This window comes from Halichoeres trimaculatus, unplaced genomic scaffold (genome assembly GCF_033239565.1).
Source record: "Halichoeres trimaculatus isolate MK-OKI-2021-1 unplaced genomic scaffold, fHalTri1.1 fHalTri1_scaffold_12, whole genome shotgun sequence".
Taxonomy (NCBI): domain Eukaryota; kingdom Metazoa; phylum Chordata; class Actinopteri; order Labriformes; family Labridae; genus Halichoeres; species Halichoeres trimaculatus.
In genome coordinates, this window is record NW_027437190.1 from 31337965 (window position 1) to 31365396 (window position 27432).

A 27432-nucleotide genomic window follows, 5' to 3' on the forward strand; every position below is an offset into this window, starting at 1 on the left:
TCTGGTAACTTCAGGCTTTTCTGGCTTGAGTTGAATTGGAAAGTTTTATCTATCTACCCACTGGAGTGATCTGTTGTCTCTAATGTCTAATTGTTCTTTTTCGCCCTGTTTCCACCAAGTGGTTCAGTTCGGTTCAGTACGGTTTGGCACGGTTTGGTACCATTAACCTGATCTTGTTTGGGTTTCCACAGCAAACTGTGCCCTCTCATGGTAGGCGGTGTGTAACTCGGATGCCCCAAGCCCCAGCTGTTAGATAATAGAGTGGCGCAGTAGCAGCGTGACACAGTGTTCCCCGCTAATAAATCCAACGAAGAAGAAAAACTTGACACAGTAAACAAAGAGCAACGATGGAAGACATGCAGCATTTCGTCCTCTCTGTGATTGGCATGTAGCTCTTTGATACACAGTGCAATCAAGCTTTGTTTCCAGAGAAGTCGGGGTAAGTGACGATTCTTTTGACCAATCAACGGTCTGGAGTGTTGTAGCTTCACCTTTCCGAGAGCGGATCGGTTCTGTCTGGCACCCAACGAAAGGGTCCCAAAAAGTTGGACGGCTTGTCTTGGTTATTTGGGGATCTGTCCCGAGATTAGTCAATGGAAACGCCACAAAATGCGGGCCGTGCTGAGACGAACCGGTGGTGTCTCCATTGGCTAATCCCAAGACAGATCCCCAAACCGAGACAAGCCGTTACACTTTTTGGGACCATTCCGTTGGGGTGCCAGACTAACCAATCCAATCTCGGAAGGTGGAGCTACAACACTGTAGTCCGTTGATTGGTCGAAAGTATTGTCATGGCACACAGTCTTCTCTGAAACAAAGCTTGGTTGCACTTTGTAACAAAGAGCCACATGGAAATCACAAAGAAGATAAATTACTGGATGTCTTCCATTGGTACACTTTGTTTACAGCGCTCCATTTGTCTTTTTCATTGGATTTATTGGTGGTGTAAACTGACTGCTATGGGTGTCAGGCTATGACATAACTGGCGCGACTATTGGCATCCAGCTAACATGTCACCTACCATTAAGGGGGCATGGTTGACCTTGAAAAAAGATCGGTTTGGTGCATCCCTACAATTGACACAAAACCAACCACCACCATAGCTGTTTTTAAAACCAAACGGCTACTTTTCCAGTTGTAGTAGAGGTAGTTAGTGTTAAAATGGCGATAGGCTCACATTATCACATCTCCATTCAGTTCAGCATAAGAGCTAGTGCTCAGTGCAGCAACACCACAAGACTCAACATTAACTGGTCTTAACAAATAGTTTGGATCTGAGAATTTCAAAATCTAGCCAAACCAGAGAAACGAAAGACTTTACTTCCTTTGTACCTTTACGTAGTGCTTTTAGGGTGTTTTGGTCTTGTTGTGACACTGCTGAGAGTGGTGAAAGCCCCTCTTGTTCAAGCAGTGACTCACAAATTCCTAAACTTATGTGCCTTTGTGAGGAGTGTCCAGTCGGCTCTAGCTGCTCCAAGTCAACCCATGACTCAGTTTGCTGGCCAACATTAGAAAAGTGCAACCAGTTGGTATTTTACCAATTTAGTGGGAAAAGGAGGGAGTCCTGTAATGGTGTGTGTGTGTGTGTTTTGGCCCAGTTGACAACATTGCATTGTGAACACAAAACAACCCATGGGGAATTGTATCATCTGAATCCGAACAAAACAAACAAGCTACAGGTGCGAAACCATCCTAAAAATACCTAACACCGTGTGCAAACCAAACACAGTCTGGAAGCTGCACAAACCACACCATGTCCAAATCGCCTCAAGCATTGTTTTTCCTCGGTTTATGTTATGTAAAAAGAAAGGATCCCATGGTACCTTAGTGGAAATGGATAAACAGTGATCTGTGAGAGGCTCTTCTTAGCTCTACTTTATCTGTTAGGCCTCACATTTCAGATCCTGATGCAGCGCAATAAAAAGTTGATAAAACTAGTTAAAAGTTAAGAAGAACAGCAGAAGAATCAGCACCTTCCCTCATTAGCAGATAGTTTTATTTCAGAGTATAAACTGTAGATTTGAAACTGGCTTAGTGATTCAGAGCGCTGACACAGTGCCGACACTCCCAAGTGAAGCAGGATTTTCCAACAACCAAAAATATCCAACAGACTTTGCATTTGTGATTGCTGCTCAAAGTCCAAAGAGTAACTCATTGTTCTTATTTATGGACCATGGCATCAATGATTTACCAGCTGTTTGAGATGCAAAAAGAAATGCCACAAGAGAAGCATCCCATTTTCTGGTATTTTCTGTGAGCTTTTAGCTTTAGCTTGGCCTCAAAGCATGTTTCAAGCCAAGGCTACTTTACTCCATCCCTTTTGTCTGGCATTGATCGGCCTTCACATCCTTTGAGTCAACAGCCCATTGATGCTGACTCTCTTTTTCTGAGTCTTGATAATGTGTCTATATTGATTTCAGGGCTCATCTGGTGCAGGTTCAGTGGATCTGTGATTGAACCTTGAAGAGTAAAACTGTGTAATTTATTGGGGCTCTTTAAAGAAATGCTGTTTTGTTTTATTGCATGTCTTAAACTAGATCCAACTGCTTTCCCACTCTTGAGACATTTATATCTTTAGTCTATTAATATGTCTTGGTAAAAAATCAGTTTCTCACCTCACTGAAATAAACTGTTATTGGTTTAGAATAGAATAGAGGAGGAGGAGTCACAGCAGCAATAAAGAAAACAAAAGTGAGAAAGTGTATAGAAAGTGCAAAAAGCTCCATAAGAAAATAGATGCTGACAGCTTGTCCATCATTGTCCAGTTCAGCCAGCCTCCACCTCCACAGGGTCCAGGACTGAGCTTCTTCAGCAGTCTGTTCAGTCTCTGTCTCCTGGATCCTGTCTGCTCACAGCAGGTGAAGCTCTTCCAATGTGGCGTTGGTGTCTGGTGTTAGCTCTGTTAGCCATGTCTGAGAATAGCATGATGCTATTTACTCTGCCTTCTGGTATTCCCTCTGTTGCTTGGTTAGCATGGCTAGCTTGTCCATCTTATTGGAGATATATCTTACGTTCCCAACAACCATGGATGGAGGGACAGGTCTATGTCATCACTTCTTAGCTCACACCTGAGAACCAGCACGACGTCCTCACCTCCTTTTCTTCACCCTGTGGGGAAACATCCGGCCTTGCACCAGTTAGCATTGTGCTACAGGCTGCTAACAGCTGATTTCGCATGTAAACAATGCAGCTATGGTTACATGTAGGATCTCCAGACAAACACAGGAGAAAAAACTTTAAAAATATCACTGAAGACAAAACCAGTTTGGTGTCCATAACCAACAAATGAGCCATACAAAGTAATGACATCACTCCTAATACAAAGATGATGAAAAAAAGACAAAACAGGACAAGAAATGGACAAAGAAGGGAGTGGTACAAGTGTTTGGTGCCTTGGTAAAAGGCTTTTGATGATCTGTTTCTGGCAAAATGTGAATAAAGACTTGGACTTAAAAAGCCACTGAAAACTGAAAATTTACACGACAATGGTTTTAGGGTAAAATGCAAAAGTATTGTTGTGCTTTGGCCTCACGTTTACATGGAAACTGCGTTTTTTTCAGTGCGTTTTCTGATGAAATGTTGGCGTGTAAACGGAGCTTGAGACCACATCATTAAGTTCCCAGCCTAACATGCTACCTGTGTCTTCATTTGACTTTTACAAGGTCTTTATGCAAATTGAGCAAACAGTTCTTCATCCAGTTCACATTGTGTGCCACAGCTGGTGTCTTGGGTGGGGCAGTGACTGCAAAGGTGTCAAGTTTGATTGTAACCAGACCACAACAGCCTTGTATTTGAAAAGAGGTTGAGCAGGGTCATTATATCCCTGTGCATAAACATTCAAACGCTCTAACACTGGTCTTTGTTTTTCCTCCTCTGTGCTCTCTTTCAGGTGTGGCTGGTAAAGTAGGACGAGGCCGAGGACCACCACTCCCTCGCTGTCCTGTCAGGGGTAGCAGAGCCCGCGATTCTTCTTCTTCTTCTGTTTTATTTTATTTTTTCTTCTCCAACACTACCCGCAAACGTGTGAATTCATGATCACATGACCGTGGATATGGACGCAGTCCTGTCCGACTTTGTCCGTTCCACTGGAGCTGAACCGGGATTGGCCAGAGATCTGCTAGAGGGTAAGATACTTGGTTAGATTTGAAAAGATATATATTTTGAAATATTTCTACAACAGTAATTACTCGTTTCCTTCACCTTGGTTCCCTTTTTGCACATTTTTTGGGACTTAAACAGCTTCAGGATTTTTCCAGGAAATCACCTCAGCTGCTGGTTGCAACATGGACTCTAATAACTGAGTGTAATCCTCTGAAAAACTGGGCCTGATCAGAGTCAACCACTCAAAGTTTGCATTTTTTTGCTGAGAACAAATCTACTCTGCCAATGCTCCCTGTACTTTGCACAACAGACCCCTCCCTCAAACATAACCACCATTGTCTTCCAGGAACAGCTCATGTTTTGCAAGATTATATAGCGTGACTTCTCCGTGAGTGAGACCTTTATTTTTGGTTAAACAAACAGGACCTTACTCCTGAACAAAAAGCTCCATGCCTGTACTGTTGGGATCCTGGACTGTTGTGTCAGACACTCAGACTCTCAGGAGGAAACAAACAAGCTCTTTAAGAGGACGTGCTGTAGCCAGGTGTATTCACTGTGAAGGAACCATTACAGCCCAGTTTAGAGGTGCCAGGTGAAACAAACTACTAAAGCATTTCCAAAGCAGTTTGTTTTGTGATTCTTTTATATGTATTTTATCAATAACTTTGTGATGTTTTAATTTAAGGAAGCTAAATATATGCAAATTCCAATAGAGGCCGGCTGCAGAAACACTAGAAACTACCAAATAGCCGAAAAGCACAGTCAAACAAAGAAAAACAAAACAAAACAAAAAAAACATTTCTCTATCAGCACACACTGTTAGATGGTGAATATTTTCATAACTTATGAAAATCGTGGGCATGGCTGATTTGACCGACAGGTGGTCACCCTGCAGGTGTCTGTAAAGAGGCTAAAGTCCCACCTCATTACTCCATCTTGACCATTGACTGAAGAGTGGACATCGTGGCTCCGCCTTCTACAATTGTACGGTTTTGAAGCCAAAATACCTCTGTCAAAGGCGCCGCTATCGGCAGCCGTTGTGCAGCCAGAGTCTGTGCAGTAGAGGCTATTAGGGACTCCGAGAACCTGAGTGGAGCTGGTGACAAAAATTATTATTTTTTCTTTGGAGACTTTCCCTCCTGACATATTTTACAATCCCTGAAAAAAGACGCAAGAATGACAGCTGGCAATCACCAATAAACGTGACGTAAAGCCTCATTTATAACCTCTTATAACTAATGAAAATGAAACTTTTTAACTTCAAATCACCTCAACAATGGGATGTGGGAAACATTTCTACGGGGTGTGTTAATTTTTTAAAGTTTGACCACAGCCCATCTGGAATGACTGGGGAGATAGATTTTTTGAGCTATACTGCAGCCAGCCACCAGGGGGAGCAGTTTTTGTGGCGACCTCACTTCAAGCCAAGCAAAATGACGTCCATTTCTTTTACAGTCTATGTCCTGACTCGAACAAAGACTGAATCAAGCTTTTCAACATGGCTCCCAACAACGAAAGGCTTCAAAAAACTGACTCAGAAACAAATGGATGATGTCAGAGACTATGTCTTTGGTCCTGAACACAGACTGTATGAAACATTGAGCTGACCCGACAGTCATGTGACCTGAGCTGTGTCTCTGATTGGACAATCCTGCAGCAGAGTTAGAAAAAAAATCACTCTCTGTACAGTGCGTGTTGATAGCGAAATCTGTGTTTACACCCAAGCCGTTTTTTGAACCAGGCTGTAAATATGTTTTTAATGCCGTAAAAGTCTGTTTTTAAAGCTGGGTGTGTATGTGACTTCCTGTCTTTTTGCAGCCAGCCTCAAGCAGATTCTCGATGAATAGCAACTTTTAGCACTTCCACATAAGCTTCATTGTTACTAACCGATTTTATTTTGATTTGATTGGCATACTCTCCAGTGTCTGTTCTCCATAATATGCAAACTTGGGGTGAAGAAGATCATAACAAGCATTTGTTCTAATTATTATTTTCAGATTAAGTTAAACTATTAGGATTAAAATCATCAAATCTGTTCTAACAAAAAAAAAACTGTTTCTCCTTGATCCACTGAACTTAATCCTCTAATTCAGTTTTTGTTGGTGTCATAACTTTTACGGCTGAGCTGAGAAAATAAACAAAGGAGGGGGGCATCTGGTGATGATACAAACAGCAGCTAAATTAACGTCTGTCTCGCTCAGTGATCCTGGCTTGTAGCAGCTAATTGGGCTTTTATACACTAACAGAACCAAGGTATAGCCAGAGTCAACAGGGCTCCTGTTGCCTAGCAGCAACACAAGTTGCAGATAAGAATATGGGTTAAAAATGTAATGCAATGCAGTGAAGAGCAGCGAGCCGGCGAGCTGAGACGTGCTCCAAATTCTGATATTTACCCAAGTGGAGGAATGTGCCAGTGGCCTTTGCATAAGATAAGACAGCCTTTGGTTGCACTGACTTGTGGTAAATATTTAAACTAATTAAGGATGTGTCATTTGCTTGACTCAGAAACAGGATTCAGGTCGTCACGCTGCACTTGTTGACAGATTTTGTTCCCTTCCCTCTCTGTGTGCGTATGTGTGTGTTTTGATGTGTGTAGGCAAGAACTGGGATTTCACTGCTGCCCTCAGTGACTTTGAGCAGCTGCGACAGGTGCATGCTGGGAACCTGACGTACTCGTTCACAGAGGAGAGGAACTATCCGCCCCCGGAGAAGGAGATGGCGCGGGTAGGGCGGCCGGTTCTCCAGCGCCAAGATGAGGTGGTACAAGGTGAGGACACCAGTCAGGAACATGTTTTATGTTACATAACATGAGTTAACTGTCTGATGCACCTGTTACACTTAATTACTGGCTTTATTACAAATGTGAAACACTTAATTAGATCTGGAAAATTATCAGTAATAGCTATAATTTAACAAATATTTACCAGAAACTTAGAATATACTGACTCTGAACTTTTGCGGTTGTCTCGTAGCAGCAACAGAAAAGCGTCTGTCGAGGGGCATTTCCCACGCCAGCTCGACCATCGTGTCCCTGGCCCGCTCTCACGTCTCGAGCACTGGAGGAAGCAGCAGCGAGCCACTTCTCGACACGCCCCTCTGCACTTTCCAACTACCAGACCTCACGGTGTACAGGGACGACTTCCGCGGCTTCATCGAGAGGGACCTCATCGAGCAGTCCATGATGGTGGCTCTGGAGCACGCTGGTGAGATATGCTGAAAATGTCCAGACAGCCAAGAGTAAATCAATTGCACAGTGTTTGTTTCAGGCTCCTCAGGTAGAGGTAAAAGTACGAGTCTTAAAATCTGCGGAAGTAAAAGTAAAAAGTCCTTTCTTTAAACTCTCCTTAAAGTTGTCAGCATAGTATGAGCTCAGACAACAGCTCAGAACATCTCTTCCTGTCCAAATAGTTAAAGTCTAACCAACAGGAAGGCATAAATGTGAGAACAACACATACTTAGGTTGAAGTTCCTGAATATCTGAGTTTCCTGTTTGTTTTTGCTGCTGTGAGTTCACAGAGTTCACTATGAACTGTCCAGTTTGCAGAAAAGCTGTCAGCTTTATAAAATCTATGGTTCTCCGAGCAGTTATGGACCTGAATCATTTTTACATTTTAACTAGGACTGTCACTTTAACAGGTGAATTAGATTAATTAATAACACTGCAAATTAATGTGTTATTAAAATCAACACGATTAACTCTTAGGCTGCCAGCATTGTGTACGATCTTTCAAGACTCAAATAATATAGTTTTCTGTGACTATGGAAACACCAAAACTACCTAAGAAGAGTGGACTCTCTTCTTTTATGTCACTATGATTTTGTAATGTCCTAGAATTCAAAGTTTTTATTTGGGGATCTCAACCAGATAAGAGATCAAAATGTAATTAATTAGATTAATTAATTACAAATCATGTAATTAATTATATTAATCTTTTAATTGCCTGCAGCATTAGTTTTAACATATTTTTTCAAATTTTGAAAAATGTGTAAAAATGTGTTTTCGCAATGTGAAAAAATAAAAAAATGAACAAACAAAACGATTGCAGTTACGAGAGAAATGGAGAAAATTACTTTTAAACTGCGGTCCACTGCAGTGACCACTATGCACTCAAGGGCTAAGGGGATAAATCCTACTTGAGATGGAATAAAGTGTCCTAAAAATATTCAAAATATTTTCAAAAAATATGACATTAAAAAATGTGTAAACAATGTGTATTGGCAATGTGAAATAATCAAAAATTTAGAAACAAAACCATTGCATTTAGGAGAAAAATTGTGAAAATGACTTTAAAATTGCAGTCCACTGCAGTGACCACTATTCATCAGAGGGTTAAGGGGATAAATTCTACTTAAAATGAGATTAAGTTCCCTGAAAATATTATTTAAGCATCAAACAAACCAAAACAATTCTTGTTGGCTTAATGTCAATGATGTATCATTCAACTTTTACAAATAAGAAGTCTTTACACTTGAAATTATTGTCTGTTTTTAATAGATTAGTGTTTTATTGTTGAATCAGTGGCAGAAAAAAAAGACATGTAAGCGCATGTTTGTGTTTTATCTCTTGAGCCAAAAAGTGAAGTCAAATATGGGGACGTTATTTTGTGACTCGTGTTTTATGACAACAGTAAATACTTGCACCACATCTGTCTTCACTAGATCAAGGGTCAAAAAGAGTTATTTAATATGAAAGAAGTTGTGCAGCTGATATTAAAGAAGGGAACAAAACACCTACGTCTGACATGGAAATCAGCTCTTCATTGTCTCGATCACTTAGATGAGAAACTCTTCCATCTTTATGCTGAGCTGATGTTTTCCATGTATTCTGCAGGGCGACTGAACTGGTGGACGAAAGTGGTTTCAAACTGTCAGAGTCTGCTGCCCCTGGCAACGAGCGGAGACGGAAACTGTCTGCTACACGCCGCCTCGCTCGGTGAGTATCACACACGACCCTGCTCCAGTGCAGGTTCACACTCCATTAACATTCATTAAAGGAGCTTCTTTGTTGGTTCAAACACTGATTTCATTTTACAGTGTTAGAGAGCGTATTCATTTAGCCTCAGTGGCCCACAGTGGAGCCATAACCCAGGAAATTAATAACGTCCTAACTAATGTACGGGCATTGTTCGAGCCCTCGTGGTGCATCACTGCTGGATAGTGGATTTCTGAGTAATAATTACATTTCAGCCCTCTGCTTTGTGAAGATACTTGTATGATTAAGGTGAAAGAAAAGCTCATTGTCTAACATGTATTAATCAGCCTGGTTTCTCAATGTGATGTTTTTCTCTCCTAATCCAGGCATGTGGGGGTTTCACGATCGGGACCTGATGCTGCGGAAGTCCCTGTACGCGCTCATGGACCACGGTTTGGAGCGGGAGGCACTGAAGCGCAGATGGAGGTGGCAGCAGACCCAGCAGAACAAAGAGGTCAGTTTTAGAAGCTGCCCCTCTCCAGGTCATCTTTGTAGCTCTGGGATGAGTGTGTGATAAAAGTGTCAGTGCGGTGCATCCAGAGGGCTGGGAGCGTGTGATCAAAATGCTGTTAGTGTGGCCAACAGAAAGAAAAATACAGAGATAATGGACAAGCAAAAGATTTTTTATGCTTTCTGTAGCAGACACTTCATGCCTCACATCTGCAATGAAATAATTTAATATCAAACACACAGGCCTCTATTATCCAGGATTACATCTGACAAAGTGAATGAAACTCCTCCAGGTGTGTGTATGTTGACATATCTATCCTCGCCCAGCTTTCCCTCTCATTGCTTTAATGTCGACACGCCTTTCGACTGAGATGACCCAAATGACACAGCGTTAAATGTTGCTGCTAGAGTCACTGCAGCTTATGCTTTAAGTGACTTAGCGATGCACTCATCAGCTGCTTTAAAAGTGTCCTTGAGAAAGACTTGTAACCCCAAACTGCTCCTGGTGTGTGAATGGGATTAATTAACACTGATGGGCACTTTGAATCAAAGCCTCTGCTGTCACAGTGTGTTGTGAATGGGTGATTGTGACAGGTAATAAAAACACATGTTGAGTACTAAGGACTGTTTTCTAGGTAAAAAAGAAAAAGAAAAAAAAAGTAGCAAGACCTGCACAAAAAAGAAAGACTTTTCCTAAAAAGTATAAAATAAAATAATCAGTGCTGTCAAGTGATTTAAAAAATTAATCAAGTTAATCGCATCTATTTTGTGATTAATCATGATTAATCACATTCCCCTGGGCTTTGTAAAATCTGTAGATACAATCTAGTGAAAAAAACACAATTGACTTGAATTTTGTTTTGAGTAGTGCTGTCAAACAATTAAACACTGAATCAGATTAATCACAGGGTTGTTGTTGATCATGTTTCATCTTGAGAGGCAACTTGCAAAACCTTCACAAAAACTGTGTCCTCAGCGATATTAATGGATCTTGAGTTTGTTGCAATCCACTTTGCAATTGTGTCAATTTGTCTGAGGTAGACTTACTGAAGCCCTGAAGCAGGAAAGAAAAGTCCTTCCTACAGAGTGTGCATGATACTTTATGTTGGTTGACTGTTCTTTTTTTTTATTCTTTTATTTACTTATTTATTTATTTTGTATTCAAATCTACTTGGACAAACTGCCCAAAAACTGTTGCCAGAAACATTTCAGGGATTTGAGTCATTCTGTGCAGGAGATGAATTAATTAGGCTAAAATTTTTTAATCATATTAATCATGATGATGGGATTAATATGATTCATGCTTGAAATTAACGGCACAATTTTTTTCTTTTTTTTGCACAGGTTGAAATACGTTTCCTATAATTTAAGCTTTTTTGATCCCATTGGTTGTCATTATTGGTACCCCATAATTATTTTAATTAAATATTTAAATGTGCCTGATAATATCAATTTATTATATGGTTTTAACTTTTTTATCTCATACTTTTGACTTAAAAATCCCATAATTTCCATTGAGTGTCTCATAATTTGACTCAAAGCTCATCTCATTAGTCAAATTTTATGTGATATTTTGGAATATTTATTATGGTTATACCCTGACTTTGGCTTTGTATCTCGTAATTTATTTGTTTGTCTCAAAATGTGGAATTTTTACATCATAATTTAAAATATTTCTCCTGATACCAATTTTTTATTTCATAATATTAGGACTTTTTATCAAATAATTTTGACTTTAATCTTATAAACTTTACTTTAACTCCTTGATGCCTGTCGTTGCAAAATTCCCACACACCCTTTAAGGTCTTGATGCAGCTGAGGTGACCTATATTATCCCACTAATGCCTTTTAATTCATACTCTACACATACCAAGGATGGTGTCCAATGCACTATGTCATAGTGTAATAACTTAATAATGTAATAATTTACATTAAAGTAATGATTTACATAGTGCAATAATGTACGGTTTTCAATTTAGCATCTGTAAGAATGCAAAAACATACACAAAAATATTTTTTAATATAGTTGTAAATTAATTCAGGCAGTAAGAGAATGGTGTGATTGCCCACAATTAAGACATTTTTTTATTTTATTTGATAAAATCAGCTTTTATCAGTTTTATCTGTCAGAGCAGATCTTCCTTATTTTTATTTTTACACCTGGCAGAAACAGGCTTCAGTATTTTGAGTCATCAGAAGGTTTTAGAGAATGTTTAATGTATAAACACACTCCTTTTTCAGTTTCGCTGTTGCCTGATCTCATTCTATTGTAACACTTGGTTGAAAAGTGCTTTACAAACACAGAATAAAACTAAATGACACCATTAAATAAATCCTGACTTTAAAGAAATGAAAACATAGGTGTGCCTGATAAATAGAGCGTTTAGTGTTGGCTCAGTCTGCTGCAACTGTGATAACAATGAATCTCAAAGATCACATTGCAGGTTTAACAGTTGTTTACATTGATTTCCTTTCTTTGAGGACAGTTTTGTTATCGTAGGTAGGTCATGTTAGTTCACTTTCACACTTTGCTATGTTTATCAGGCCTTCTTATCTTATTCCTTATCACTTAAGTGCTCGAAACTGTTGATTACAAACAGTAGTGTAAGATATCTTTGTCATTCTCCTCCTGTTTAACTGTTTTATCTCTTAAGTACTGATATCCTCACATTCTACTGCTGCTGTGTTTATCAGCGGCTCAGAAAGCTTCACTTTGAGTCGTGTTTGCTCAAGCCTGTAGAGCGTCTTCAGAGCCTTTTTTATTTTTACACAGCATAAAGACTTTTCTCCCTATGAAAGCAAGCCAGTATGTTCTCCAAAGAGGTTTCAGACAGCGTGCTGACTCCCACAGAGGAGATGCCACACGAATGACTGCCCACTGCTCGCTCATTCTTCAGCTGTAACCACAGAGGTGTCCTCAAGTGAAGCTCTTGAACCCAGATCGCTCTGGTGGAGCTGCACAGACGCCCACTGCAGCAGACGATTGTTGCATTTAGAAGTTTTTCATGTGTGATAATGCGACAGGTGAAGAGGGGCAGTGATTCAAACAGGGGAGGGCGACGTCATTTTTCCTTCATGTTGTGATAACGGTATTATATCCCAGTTTTCCAACATGTAAAAAAGTGAATTCTTCTCAAAACATGTTTCTGACTCTTTTCTGTGTTAGAAGTGTACACATCCTACCTAGCAGGTGGAAAATGTCTAACACTGGGTTAGAAATTGGCCTTTGCCCACAATATGCCTATCCCATTTAAAGGTCCCATGATATGCTGCTTTCCTGCAGTTTAATATGGATTATTTATGTCTTCATGAAATTTTAGTAACATGTTTTGGTCCAAAAAGCCAATAAATCAAGCACAGCAGCATTGTTTCCAGGCTCTCATAGCCCCTCTGTTCAGAACGCTCTGATTTAGTGGGCGTGGCCTTCATATGTAAATGAGCCACCGCTGATACCGCCCCGCTCTTCCACGTCACTGAGAGCAGCGCCATGAGTTCCAAATGCACAATGTTTAGAAAACAGTGAAGCTAGTTTACCGTAACATTACAGGCTAAGTCAACAGGCTAACCGCAGCTAAAGTTAGCATCCTGAAGCTAACACAGAAACAGGGGGGGCACTGAGGAAAAGCTCTTACATCTGCTCCACAGCACACAGCATTTAAGATACTCACATTTCCAGGGTCCCAGGTTTGTTGGAGGATGGTTGGTAATGCGCCTGGATTCAGGACCAGTCTATTCGCTAATCCTCTGTTGTACTGTCCAAAGATGGAAAAGCAGTCGGCCGTGAAGTGACTAGCACACACATGCACAGTTTTACTGAGCTTGTGCATGGAACTATGTGGCTGTTTACAGCCAAAAACAGAGTAGTGATGGCTCTTCAACTTTAGCGTTCTCCTCCCCGCTGCTGGGGAGAGGAGTGGGTGGGAAGGCGTTCGGGGGTATCTGCTCCGGTGGACCAGTCAGGTCAGACTTGCTCCTGATTGGTCAAAAAAGGGAATCGCTGACGTCAGCAAATCCCCAAAATCCAAACAGCTCCTTTTAGGTCAGGGTTTTACATTCACAAGCACTACTAAGTTCAGGTTTTGTCATTAAATATCACATTTTGTGGGCTGGAAAGCCAAAGACCCACAAATTTCACTTAAAGACTTAATAAAGTGATTTTTGCATAATTTGGGACCTTTAAAGGTGTATTTTCAGAATGGCTGTGGCAGAAAAGTGTCTTCTCACATCGGAAGAAATAAATCTTCCACATAGATTGACCACTACTTGGACTAAATTATGTGTAACAATGCTTTAGCGCGGTAATTACATAGGAAAATTCATTTTGTGAAACTTATTAAGAAGTGTTTGAAACATGATATTAACGAGGATCCTGTGTGAACAACAACAAGCCTGGTTAGATTTCTGTCCTCGATTGTCAGAATGTAACCTTGTGGTAAGACACCATAACGTCAGTGCATGCTTTTGTGACATTTGACACTCCTCTTCTAAATGGCAATGTGTGTGTGTGTGTGTGTGTGTGTGTGTGTGTGTGTGTGTGTGTGTGTGTGTGTGTGTGTGTGTGTGTGTTGTTCTCTTTTCCTCAGTCCGGTCTGGTGTACACGGAGGAGGAGTGGCAGAAAGAGTGGAATGAACTGTTGAAGCTGGCCTCCAGTGAGCCCAGAATACACTACAGCACCAACGGCACCAACGGGTAAGGTCTGACTCGGACAATGCAGGGCCTGTTCATCCGGCACGCACTCAGTCACACTCATGTTTTTATTCATGAACAAACAACTGAGCTCACAATCAGCACCGAGTGCCTCAGTCAATCTGCTTTTATTGAAGCAAGCACAGGTTCAATGGGTTAAACATACGGAAAAAAAAAACTTTTTAATGTGTTGAACAAGTTTAAAAACTGTACTTCAGTTGTTTGTGAGTCCTGTTTCTCCCTGTCTCTACGTCTGCCATTCACAACTTTTATATTTAAAGCTCATGAGTGAATCATCAATGAGACCAATAAACATTCAAAGTCGTCTCGAGGCTTTGATAATCTCTGGTTTTGCAACATCAAAACAACTCTGTTGTCTTCAGGGCGGAGTCCTCCGATGAGCCGGTTTACGAGAGTTTGGAGGAGTTTCACGTCTTCGTTTTGGCTCACGTCCTCAGACGACCCATCGTGGTGGTGGCTGACACCATGTTGAGGGACTCTGGAGGAGAGGGTGAATATCAGACATTACATTTTGTTAATAAACACCTTTCTCTGCACGCAGTTTCTGCATATTTAAGTTGTAGCGTGTGTATCCTGGCTGTTGCAGGACGTGTGTGTCTGTGTTTGCATGTCATGTGTTTGTGTGTTTACTTGAACACTCAGGTTCAAAACCCAGCCTCTAACTTCTTTTCTCTAACTTGAGTGATATTAAATAACTTAGGTAAAAACATCCAAATAATTGAGTGACTGTGTCACCTGTCTGTATATATTCATACATCATCTGGCTGAAAACAGAAAATTTTATCAAAATAAAAGCTTTAATATAAATTCAGAGTTATCAAACTTAATCCTATCTCTTCATAAACAAAACAACTAAAAATAAATAAAAATGTTTCCTGGTGTAGTTCCCCTCACATGTATTGAAACCATTAGAGAAGAATCTAAAAGAAAACATTTTAACTTCAGTGATTGATGACTCCCTGATGAAGTAAAAACCTCCCACCTTGTATCTCAAGCTGATTAAAACAAACACCACCATGCTTTGCCGAACACTGACCTGATTTTGTCACAAATAACAAACGAGCATAAACACATGATTTATTCTTACAACTAGAAACTTACAGCGCTCCTGTGATGGGAACCAAACAGACGTGAATGCTTTTATAGCTGCAGAAGGTGATCGCTTTAAAGGATGTACATCAAGTTATTGAAGCTTATACTGCAACCTTAGGATTTAAAAGCTTCAAGGGGCAAATAGCTACTTGCATGCAAAACTCTTTGTATTACAACTAAATCAGTGTTATTTGATTGATCTTGCATTGCCCTATATTCTCCTTTTTCCTGCATACAGTAGAACTTGAAAAAACTGTTGAAGTGTGGGGGAGTGCATGTAAAACTTTTATCCAGCAAATCTTCATTTTACAAAAAAAGAGTGTTACGATTTATACACAGAAATCCATTCAGAGCCCCCTCAAACCCACTTTCTCTAAGTTACAGTTACAGTTTCAGAAACTAAGTGATATAATAGATTTTAACATGTTACAAATTATGTGCACATGAAGCTTCTACCATCAAACATTCAGTGCAGATTCAACAAGAGAGAAGCAGTTACAATTTTAAAGGATCTGAAATATTCACAAAACCAAGACTCACAGCTACATTGAAGGAGCGCACTATTACAGTTAAAAGTGTCACTTTATGGAACAACCTGGACAGAGACTCTAAAGAAGCCAAATCACTCAATACCTTAAAAATATACATATCAAAAAGAGTGTATTAAACACATACGGTGATGAAAGATATTCTTAACGTTGCAACTGCAAAGAAAAAACAAAACAAAAAATATTAATAATGGTCCTAATAAGAAGAGTTTATGGAAAGTTAAAAGGCATGCTTGCCAACATTATTTTTGTTTTTTTCTGATCATGTGTTTAACATTTTGTGAGTGAAAGGGCAGATATAATAAGGCTTGTTCTTTTTTGTGCTCCTTTTCATTCTTTTGAGATTTTTATTCTCATATTGTATATGCGTACATATATATATATATATATATATATATATATATATATATATATATATATATATATATATATATATATATATATAAATATATATATATATATATTTATATTTATATATATTTATATATATATATATATATATATATATATATATATATATATATATATATATATATATATATATATATATATATATATATATATATATATATCTGTGTGTAGATGAATGAAATAAAGACAAACTATACTAGGCTAAGCTAAGCTGAACTGAACTGAGCTGAACTGAAGTAAACTGAACTAAACCAAACTTAACTTAACTTAAATTAACTTAAATTAACTTAACTAAAAAGAACTGATCTGAACCAGACTTTACCAAACTGAACCAAAACGCTTGTGCACAAATGAGCTTGGAAAAGGAAATCCTCAAACCTCAAACCCCAAATCATGTCTATTGTTATAGGAGATGACACATTTCTTTTCAGATTCTACGTTTTATAAGACTCATGGAACCACGTATCGAAGCTTCCTCTGCTTTGTCAGCTGTTTGACTCTAAACACCATAATGATTCATGGAGTAAACACTGTGCTGTGCTAAATAAAATCCATTACAAGTGATTAAGACAGAGAAGACATCCACTCCCCTTACACTGTGAATATGAATGGTATTAATGCAGTCATCATATCTGAATAATAATGTGTAAAAAGCAGGAGAGTAAAGGTTTGATTTATTGCACTCTGATGTAAAAGCTCCTTTTTATTTCTTCCTCATTCTCTCAGAGTATTTTATGACCTGATTTCATTGCTGCAGGCTGTGCTGTTCAGCTGTTTAATGTCCTTGTTCCTGCTCCCGCAGCCTTTGCTCCCATCCCGTTCGGAGGCATCTACCTACCACTGGAAGTGCCAGCTGCCAAGTGCCACCGCTCGCCCCTGGTCCTGGCGTACGACCAGGCGCACTTTTCTGCCCTGGTCTCCATGGAGCAGAAGGACAGCTCCAAAGAACAAGGTAACGCTCTGCATCATTCATCTTTATTATCATCCAGGTATTGATTTTTTTCCTCTCCAGCTGCCTCCTGATAGGCCATAAACGTTTGTGAGCGATAAATCACGGCGCATTAATCACAGGGGGCTACAAGTTGTTGCAGAGGATTTGCAGAAAATAGAAGAGCTTGAATAATGTATGTGTTTAATGTATGCAGCGTTTACCAAAGGCTCTGTCAGGAGTACAAACCTGCTCTCTTCATCTTCAGCTTTGTGCCTCTTCTTCTTCAAGGCCAGTCTTGTTTTATCAGTGATGATATTTTGATCAAGTTCTTCAGTTAAAGTTGCAGGTTTGAAAAACTTCAGATAAAGTTTGTAGAAAAAAAATGTGACAGAAAACTCCGTCATCTAACACATTCAAAGAAATGTCTCTTATTGATTTAAAAAGCACTGAATATTTTCTAAACTTCTTTTTCTGAAGTTTATCTTTGATTTCCAGACAATGTTCAGACTTTTGCTCGTTAAACAATCTAAAAACTCTCATTGGAACCGTCCAAACACAATATTTGTCGGACAGATTGTGCCAAATGAGAAAAATCAGAAGTATTTCTGTCTTGCGTTTCATCCTTTTTCTAAGAATACTCTTTCCTCTTCCTCCACCAGCAGTTGTGATCCCCCTCACTGACTCAGAGCACAAAATGCTGCCGCTGCACTTCGCCGTGGACCCGGGGAAGGATTGGGAGTGGGGCAAAGATGACACTGACAACGTGATGCTCGCGAGGTACGTCTTTAAAAGCTTACACCCACTCAGACGTCTGCACATTTTTATGGGTCACAACCTGAACATGTATGAATGGGAGCGTCACATGTTCCCCTGCGTGTGTGTGCTCTCTCTGGGACAGCTGTACTTTGAGAAAAGAGTGTCAGTGTGTGGGGATTGATCCCTGAACTCAGATTAGCAACACTCAGTCCCACTTACAATGAGATTAGCTCTAAATACTTTCTATGAATGGACCAGAGGAAGGAGCACCAGAATAGCAAAACCAATAATAACTTTCGCCTCACCTACGTCAGCTGACCACACCGAGGATGTCTCCTCCAGGAGGAGCGTCTGACAGGGAGGAAATGACGCGGCTGTTGTTATTGTTTGGAAAAGTTCGTCCACGTGAGCAAAGGGAAGAATGAACAATAGGGAGATGCTTTTGTCTTTTCACATTCAGAGAGAAGTCACAGAGTGTTCAGCTGCAGCTCATAAATCTTTGCGTTTCCTCCAGATAGATGTTGTAGATTACATTTTTTATTTAAAGATTTAACATTATGTTAATGTATTTTGCACAAAGAAAGTGCAGGCTTTTCTTTTTTAATTCTCTTTTTATTTGTGCCATAGCACTTTTTAAGTACCATTACACTGTATTCAAGCCATAAGTACATAATATGCATACTTCTTTTTTATCACCTTGAATACCGTTTAAAACTTATATCTTCATTTCAGCCTCTATGGACTTCTTTTTTTCTTTTTGAGGCAAATCAAAAACTATTGATATCCAGAGAGAAAGTACCAACATAAAAAAAAGTCAAGTAGTATCAGCAATCTGGCCTAATAAACATTTAAATAATACCAATGACATATAATATTTTGACACCAGGAATTAAAATAAATTAAAGCTTGAGCCACATTAAAGTGTGTTAGATCTCTATACCTTAACAATTGGTCTGAGGAGGAACCGTTTGGTTTATTTATAATGTAATATGCATTCTCAATGTTTTCTTTTTCACTTATCACCGGACAGAAGAAAGAAGAAAGAGTTGCTTCTAAGTTGCAAAAAGACTCCCACACAGTCTCACTTGCATTTATGTGTCAGCCTCTTCTCACTGAGCTTTAACCTCTTTTTATTTCTCTTTCTCCTGCGTCCTCTCAGTGTGGCTCTTTCATTGGAGGCCAAGCTCCAGATGCTGCACAGCTACATGACGGTCACCTGGCTGCCCCTGCCCTGTGAGGTAAAAAAAAAGTCTTGGATTGGTGTTTGCACATAGTTTTTCAGTATCGTCCATCAATGAAGGAGGAAAAAGTATGTTACAGATAAAATTACATAATTAATTTGCAAGCTAAATAAGGCAGACTGATTACATTAAAGCCATGTGTGGTAAGTTGTCTTTCTCTTATTTTAAGAGTATTAATTTCAAGCAATGAGCAGTTTTACTGTGGGCCATTTGAGTGATATTTTATTTTTATTTAATACAGAAAGTTAACAGGTTCCATCATTTATTTAACTAAAATTACAAATCACGTTTTGGAATTTATAGTTTTTGTGCTGTCTGATTTCTCAAATGTCAAGTTTGTTCTTCAAAATTAACACTAGAATGCATGTTTGTATTTATTATTTTCAGTATTTGTTTAAAATGATTATGACAAAGTTGTTTTAAAAATATTTTAATAATTAATATAAATAAAATAAAAATAGATAAAAAAATAGATAAAACTACAGATGGACAAATTTTACAGAATTTGGAACAACTGGATTACATTTATTTCCCCTAAGAGAGCTGACTTCATTTGATCTCACTGGTGATCTTACTTTGTTATTTAAGCATAAATCTTTTTTTGACTCTTGTTAACTCCTTTTTCTTATGCAAACACCCTAGTTTTTTTGTCTATAGATCCATGCAAACTGTTTTATCTTTATTAAAGAAGCAATGGAGTTCTCTTTATTTGAGCTTTCGAGCTTTATCTGATAGAGTACATCCAGAGTAAACTAATATTTCTATCTTTAAAGACTAAAAATTTTCCACCATTGTTTTTTTGTTTCCTCTCATCTTTTGGTTGAAATTAAATATATCCCAGAGGAGTGGATAGTCAATAACATTCTGTCAATGGACTGTGTGGATTGCGACTCCATCTCTCCAAACTCGCAAACTTGCATTTTTTTTACCTTTAATACTGGTGTAATACTTTGTTACCAACTATTTTCCAAATAGAAATGCAATTGAAAAAAAAAAAAGAAATATAGATAGATAAAATAACTCACTCTGCGCATGTCTGAAAAACCTGCGTCAACTGTGTTACCCATTGAAAAAAACCCTATAAATCAGCAATGGTTTGCTCCAAAGTCACATGACCCAAATCAGTTGAGATCACGTCCATGAAGAAAGTGTGTCATGTTTCAGCTCCTCCTCATCAATATTTCCTCAGAATGATTGTCTGTACATGGGGCACATTAACTGTTCATCAACTGTGTTGCCAACATTTTCTGCTGTTCCTACTATATTGAATAGAATAGAATAGAACTTTATTGTCATTGTAACAAGTACAGCAAAATTGAAGTCACAGCAGCAATCAAGAAAACAATATATAATAATAATAATAATAAGAAGAAGAATACATTTTATTTATAGAGTGCTTTTCAAAACTCAACAACGCTTTACAAGGTAAAAGAAGTGTAAAGATCAAGTTAAAAAACAGATACAAACAATGAAATAACAGTAAAAAACATGTATAGAAAAAGAAGACGAGGCAAAAACAATACAAAGGTGCAGTCACCTATTTCACAAAGCTTTTGAGTTTTGTTTTGAAGACAGTGGGGTCAGATGTTATAAAGACCAATATGTGAAAACAATGAGCAGAAATATGAGGTGATGGAGGTCAGGTTGTGACATGTTCAAGGTCTGCAGTTAGCACAAGGGTCAAAAAATGGAGAAAATGTCAACCGTGTTACCATGTGATTTTTGTCCCATAATTCTTTTAAATTTCATTTTTGTTGACGTTTTTTCAGATAAAGCAAACAAGCGTAAGAAAATAGTACAGCTCAAAGATAACGAACAATAGGTCATCTATACATCCATCCTACTGTAGTAGTTAAAGCCTTTAATGTCATCTACACAATCCATTTTTTTCCAGTTTTGCTAAAAAGTTTCTGGTCCTAAGTTTGGTGAAAAAGTCAGTCTTTCCATATCTTCAAGTTGAGACACAATATTGATCTAGTCAGTCTTTGTTGGAGGATCAAGTTGCAGCCATTTTTGAGATACAGCTTTTTTATAGAGAGCGTAGTCTTGCATACAAATGTTTAATAACTCAAAATTCAGTACAACATGGATTTATGTTTGAATAGTCTGATAAAGCTCGCCAATTAACGAATTGAGAACATCCAGGCTTATCATTTACAATCCATAAGAAAAAGAAGCAAAAAAAAACTTTTTTTTTTTCACTCTTTTGTATACCTGACATGTACCACTGATTATAGAACCACTGTTAAACAAAGACAACGTTTATCCCTCTTCCATCCGACCAGATGGAAAACTACACTGGGCCATTCAGGTCATAAAGTCACGCCATGCAAACACCGTGACAAAGCTCCTCTTGTGTGCCACATGTTAACATCAGGGGACTGGAAGTGACACATTCAGAGCGAGGAGCTTCGTGGTCAAACTGCAGAAAAATGCAGGATTCCCTGTATTTAGATCTAATCAGAGAGGTTTGCTTTGTCTGCGTGATGGTCATTATTCCTGAAAGGTGGGTTCGTCTGTGACGGCCTCCTGTTAGAGATCAGAAGACTGCGTCACTGTGTGGGTCGTGCCTTTTCCAAAAAAAGCATTCTTATATTAGCAGCTTCCTTAAACTGTTTGATATGAAAAGGCATTTGGACACTGAGTCATTTGTTTTTTTCTGCGCTGGTCTGCAGAAAGCAGCTCTATGACTCACTCTCTTCACATCCTCTGTATCTTGCACTGAGTCTTTCAGCATGAGGGGAATGGGTCTGCTGTGTGTTGGTACTTTTTAATTTAGACAGAACATGACCTCTGACCTTCCTTGCTGATATGCATATTCTAATTTGATCACTTGATGTTGATTTCTCAGCTCTGCTTTTCCACTAACTTGTTGTTTCTGTTTTGTGTCTTTGCAGCAAGCCCCCCTGGCCCAGCCCGAGTCTCCAACAGCATCTGCAGGAGAAGACGCCCGCACGCCTCCGGACTCAGGAGAGTCAGACAAGGAGTCAGTCAGCAGCAGCTCGAACGGAAACGGGGACACGACCACAGGATCAACAGTCAACGGAGGTAGCTCTTTGGCCAAGAACAGCTCCTCTTCCTCGTCCAGTTCCTCCAGCAGTGGCTCGGCGACAGGAACGGCAGGAAAAGACAAAACCAAGAAGGAAAAGGACAAGGACAAAGACAAGAAGAGGGCAGACTCTGTGGCCAACAAGCTCGGTAGCTTTGGAAAGAGTCTGGGCAGCAAGCTGAAGAAGAACGTAGGCGGACTGATGACAGGAAAGAACGCCGGAGCCGGAGGTGTCAAGCAGGAGGGCGGGGAGAAGAAGAAGGGCTCGTTTAGGGGGAGGAAGGGCAGCAAAGACGGCTCGCCTTCAGCCCACGCCTCCGAGGATTCGGGCAAAGGCTCCCCCTCCTCAGGTAGCGAGCGTCTGAACGGGACAGGGAGCAGCATGAGCAGCAGTGGAGGCAGCAGCACGGAGAGCGAAACCTACAAATACAGCGCCGACGTCAAGGTGAGCCTGGGGATCCTCCGAGCCGCCATGCAGGGTGAGAGGAAGTTCATCTTCGCCAGCCTCCTCACCACGAGCAACCGTCAGCCCTTCCAGGAGGAGATGATCCAGCGCTACCTTTCGGACGCTGAAGAGCGCTTCCGAGCCGAGCAGGAACAACAGCGGCGGGATCTGGAGAGGAAGAACATCACCAACGGCATCCAGATTCCCAAGAAGGAGGCGGTGGGTGGTCCAGAGCTGGCGTACCGAGCTTACGAAGCGAAGGAGGACCTGTCGGAGAACTCCTCCCCGACGTTCAACCAGCTGAAAGCCTCTCCTCTGACCACCTCCATGTACCCCGGCGTGGTCCCCATCCCCCGGCCCTCCTTCATAGACCAGCCTCCACCTGCACAGCCCCTCACCCAGCACCTTCACATGCACGGCTACATGGATACTCGGCGCCAGCTCGCCGGTGGCTCCCCTGCCACCTCTTACCCCGGCCTTCCTTCCTACGCCACGCTCCCCAGACACTGCCCCACAACACAAGGCCCCCCACACCCCCAGTACAATAACACACAAGGCCCCTCCTCCTTAAGTCCCACTCGCCTTGTACCCTCATACCCCCCTGAGTTCGACCCACCAGACTACCCTGGGTCCGAACATGCTGCTGGAGGTTACACCAACGGCTTCCGGGACGTGCGCTCCAACCTGGACTCTCGGAGCGGGCAGCCCCCGGTCAGACACTACTCCCTGGGCAGCGCCGGCGGTCTGGCCAGCCTGCAGTCAAGCCGCTGTCGGACACCCAGCTGCACCTACTACGGACACCCTGAAACGGGCAACTACTGCTCTTACTGCTACAGGGAGGAGCTGAAAAAGAGGGAGCCAGAACCAGCCATCCACAGGTTCTGAACGGACCCGCTTTGGCTTGAATTTGACGAGTGGCCTTTGTCAGTAAAACATGGACATGTACCGGCTGGGGCAGATCAGCAGAAAGCCAACCAGCTCCCTCATGTTTTTTCTAGCCGTGTCACTTCCTGTTGGAGCAGTGACAAACAGTCGACTTAACTTCAGAGAAACAGGGTGGATCGACGTTAGACGATAGGATGAATAACTGCACTTCTGTTACATTTTGCTGTGGCTCTTTCGCAGGCGTTATGTATGAGTGTGTGTGTGTTTATTTGTGTGTGTGTGTGTGTGAGCTGCAGGCTCTCCTCCTTTATCAGTCTAACGCCTTGCTACTGTCTCCTCCTAGTGGAGAGAATGTAAATGGCAGGCACCATACACAACATGCAGACATCTTCACCAAGTCAGACACACACTTCTTCTCCATGCAAGCACAAACAGCAACGACACGAGTGTGTGCTCCTCTTTATGCTCTGTGAGGATGTTCGATTGGCTCGCTGAGGGATGTTTGAGTGTTGTGAAGTCACATCCGTTGAGGTGATTTCAGCGTTAAACAGATTTTACACTACTGTTACTAGATGCTTGCGTCATACGTACCTCGGGAAACTGCAGAAAATAATCCTCGTCAAATTGCTTTTTCGTCTGACACCGTTTTGCATAATGCAAATTGAAACTAGCGTGCAATGCTAATTCTGTGGGCTGCTGTGGTGCTAATTTTACAGAATGCAAACCTGGAAATGCCCATGCATTGAGGCAACAGCTCTGCACTGTCAATAATCTCTCTTTGGTAACATAAATATCCACTTTTAACATGTAGAAATGAAATCCTGAAGATGTCACTCACAGCACTGATCAGATGCAGAACAAAGATAACAGCCATAAATCGCAATAGCAAGACACAGATTCAGTGGATTTCAGATGTTGGTTGAAATGTTGCACCTTTATCAGACGGATCGTCTTGTTTCTGTGACGATGGGACTCACTGCAAAGTCAATATGTCAGGTTTTGTAGTCGATGCTTTTCTTTCCAAACATTAAACTGCTGCTAAAAACATTTTTAGGTAACTGATGAGGAAATGAATGCATTGTGGAATCAACCATTAACTATTTCCTACAGCAACTGTTTTATTCATCTTACAAAATATCAAGAAGTGGTGAAAAAATGTCTGTGACCAAAAGTTATCAGGTATAGAGTGAAGAAACCAAACACTGTATTCAAATTTAAAAGAAGTGTGTATCAGATCAATTTAAGTAAAGTAATAAATATAAAATAAATAATTTATGCATACATTTAAATTCTAAATCTAAATTCTTGTTTTTGGATGAAACAAACGAACGCTCTGTGCTCTGATGTTGATAAAATGTGAAACCGTGAACTCGTATGACCCCACAAAAGGTTCTCTTCCAGCATTAACATCTTTAACTTTCTCCATTCACTGCAAATTCTAATCTCCTACTGAAGGCGGTTTCTCGATTTTCTGGCGTTCACCCTGAAACCCAGCTACGTTCTCTGTTTTTGCACAAATTCAAGCACTTTCCTGAAGTCCTGACGTAGTAACAAACCTTTTTACTGTTTCTGAAGTGGCCCGACTGTTGTCCTCTGTCCATCCTGCAGACACTGCCACCTCTGTTCACGGGAAATCAGGGCCACAGGTCAGGAGGGTTTCTCGCAAGGATTCAGTTACTGTAGTGCTACAGCATTTTGGTGCCAGCGTCACCATCTTACTCAGTTTCCTAGTTGCCTTTTCAGCATTTGTCCTCGTGGCATCACGATCCTGTTTCTACGCTGTGCAGGGCGAACGTCCGGTATCCACTGCTGCTCCATCGCCTGCAGTTTCTGCTACTACTGCCCCAAAATATAATAATATTTAAATTATTTTTAAACAGTGTGGAAGCTATTTGATTTCTCCAGATACAGACTAACGTTCTGTTTGAGTCTTCCTTCTTTTATTTTGAAAATTTCCCCCTTTTATCTGAGGAGTTTCTTTAAAAAAAAGTCTAATCTGTTCTTTGTTATTGAATCTAGAAAAGCACAATTTAGTATGCAGTTCACTGCCTTGCCCAGCTGAGGGCGCTCTTGATTTGTTTTTCCTAACTCAGTGTTTTAGGCTTACCTTACAAACAAAAATTAACCAAAATCTGGTGATTTAACACTATTTTTTTCTGTTAAGAAAGATTGCTGTGTGTTAAAAGCAACACTAAAAGTTTAACTCACATAAAAACCTTTAAACTGTGCTACTCCCCCCAACAAAATAAACATTTGCTGTGTTTCTGTGTGCTGATATGTGTCATTGCACTTGGGTTTTAATTCAAAGGAGACCCGTGAGGCGTCCCCTGGCTGTGTGGAAGGTGATGCCTGTATTTAAAAATGTCGTACGTGTGCAAACCCCCCTGCCCTCCAAAGTAAAATCAGCTCTTTTATTTTATTTTTTTTTAATTTAATGTTTTGCAATGAAACGGATGCCTCAGAAACATGTGAAACATCAGACGATACAGGCTGCAAACATAATTTTGTATTTAAGAAGAAACAGTGAGAGGTTGTATAAATATGTTCGAGTTATTTTTGTAAGCCCAAAGTTTTACAGTGTTTTTAAAGGGTAAGAATGTATGCTGTTGGATACTGAAACAGGTGTGGATGAAATGAAGCTTGTACGAGTCTGGATTTGAGGTAGAATTTTCCAGAAAGTGATATTTTGGCTGAGGAAGGCGACTCCCAGACGGGGCCTCTTGGGTCTCTCATTTGCAAACTAATTTCCTCGATGCTGACCTAACAAGATACCATTTGAGAATTTATATTTATAGTGAGATTTTTTAATAGGTTTCCTTGTGGAATGTTTCGTTGCAACATTTTAGGATGTTCTTTCTCACAAGGCTAATTGTCTAGCAGTCTGGCTTTTAATTGTTTGTTGCTTTTATTGATTTGTAAAGTTTTGTTTACTTTTTTTTTTCTACAGCCACCGAACCGTGCTATGCTAAAAACATGACAGTGATGTTCTTGTCGACCCAGCTCGTTTCCTCCCAACCAGAGGAGAAGCGGCTCAGAAATTAGTTTTAACTGACCCGATCTATTTTTATAAATATTGTACAACACTGTATTTTCTGTGTGAGCAGAAGATTCATCATCAGTGACTTTAACATGGAAAACTTTGAGTTGCATGGGACTGGAACTGTTGCATGTAAATGGCGATCCATTTTACCAAATTTGTGCATTATTTGAACTTGATCTCTCTCTCGTCCTGGTATTTTGATCTATTTTAATTTTTTTTTAAATTGTTTTAATGTTTTGCTTTTGTTTTGTTTTGAGAGGAGAGCCCTAAGGCTGTGTGACAGTGCAATCTGGATAGAAAGAACATCAGATTTTATGTTAGGTTATTATTATTATAATTATTAATTTTTTTGCACCGTTTGAATAAATTCTCATTGTATTTCAAAAACATCACGCTTCCTCTGTTTCCTATGTTTGATATGTCTCCTTTTCTCCAAATCCACAAAATGTCATCTTTTGTTGTGAGCACTTTGTTATCTGTGTCATTGTGCATTACCCTAACCTTGCTGCATTATACATTGTAGAATAACTCCAGCTCAGATGATGCAAGGTCCTGTGTCTGGGACTGTTTTATGTATCAGAGAAATCGGAGACCCTTATGTAATATTGAACAGTTTCCCATGTGGTAAAAAATCCAGACCTCTCTCTATTATAGTTCACAGGGACAGCGTCTCCCCACCTGTGCAGCAGGACAGTCTGACGCTCGGGATTATTCAAACTTTCCTCGTTCTCGCTGGGAAGGAATTTTCTTCAAAGTTGGCCTCCGTTATCCATCCTGAAGAAAGTCAGCAGTGGTTTCTTTCC

At 40.1% G+C, this 27432-nt stretch overlaps 1 protein-coding gene across 4 annotated transcripts in view; it reads left to right on the forward strand.

Moving 5' to 3' along the window:
* Nucleotides 1-24268, forward strand: part of otud7b (OTU deubiquitinase 7B) — a 58716-nt gene extending 34448 nt beyond the window's left edge. The window contains exons 2-12 of one of the 4 annotated variants that reach the window (XM_074683691.1): nt 3890-4124; nt 6698-6868; nt 7074-7304; nt 8933-9034; nt 9400-9527; nt 14107-14213; nt 14594-14721; nt 17085-17234; nt 17873-17990; nt 19129-19207; nt 22108-24268. In XM_074683691.1, the coding sequence (XP_074539792.1) occupies nt 4040-4124; nt 6698-6868; nt 7074-7304; nt 8933-9034; nt 9400-9527; nt 14107-14213; nt 14594-14721; nt 17085-17234; nt 17873-17990; nt 19129-19207; nt 22108-23589 (2781 nt within the window). In that variant the 5' untranslated portion in view covers nt 3890-4039 and the 3' untranslated portion in view covers nt 23590-24268. The remainder of the gene's footprint in view (nt 1-3889; nt 4125-6697; nt 6869-7073; nt 7305-8932; nt 9035-9399; nt 9528-14106; nt 14214-14593; nt 14722-17084; nt 17235-17872; nt 17991-19128; nt 19208-22107) is intronic. The other 3 variants (XM_074683693.1, XM_074683692.1, XM_074683695.1) reach the window with 3 other exon arrangements.
* Nucleotides 24269-27432: the final 3164 nt, after the last annotated feature.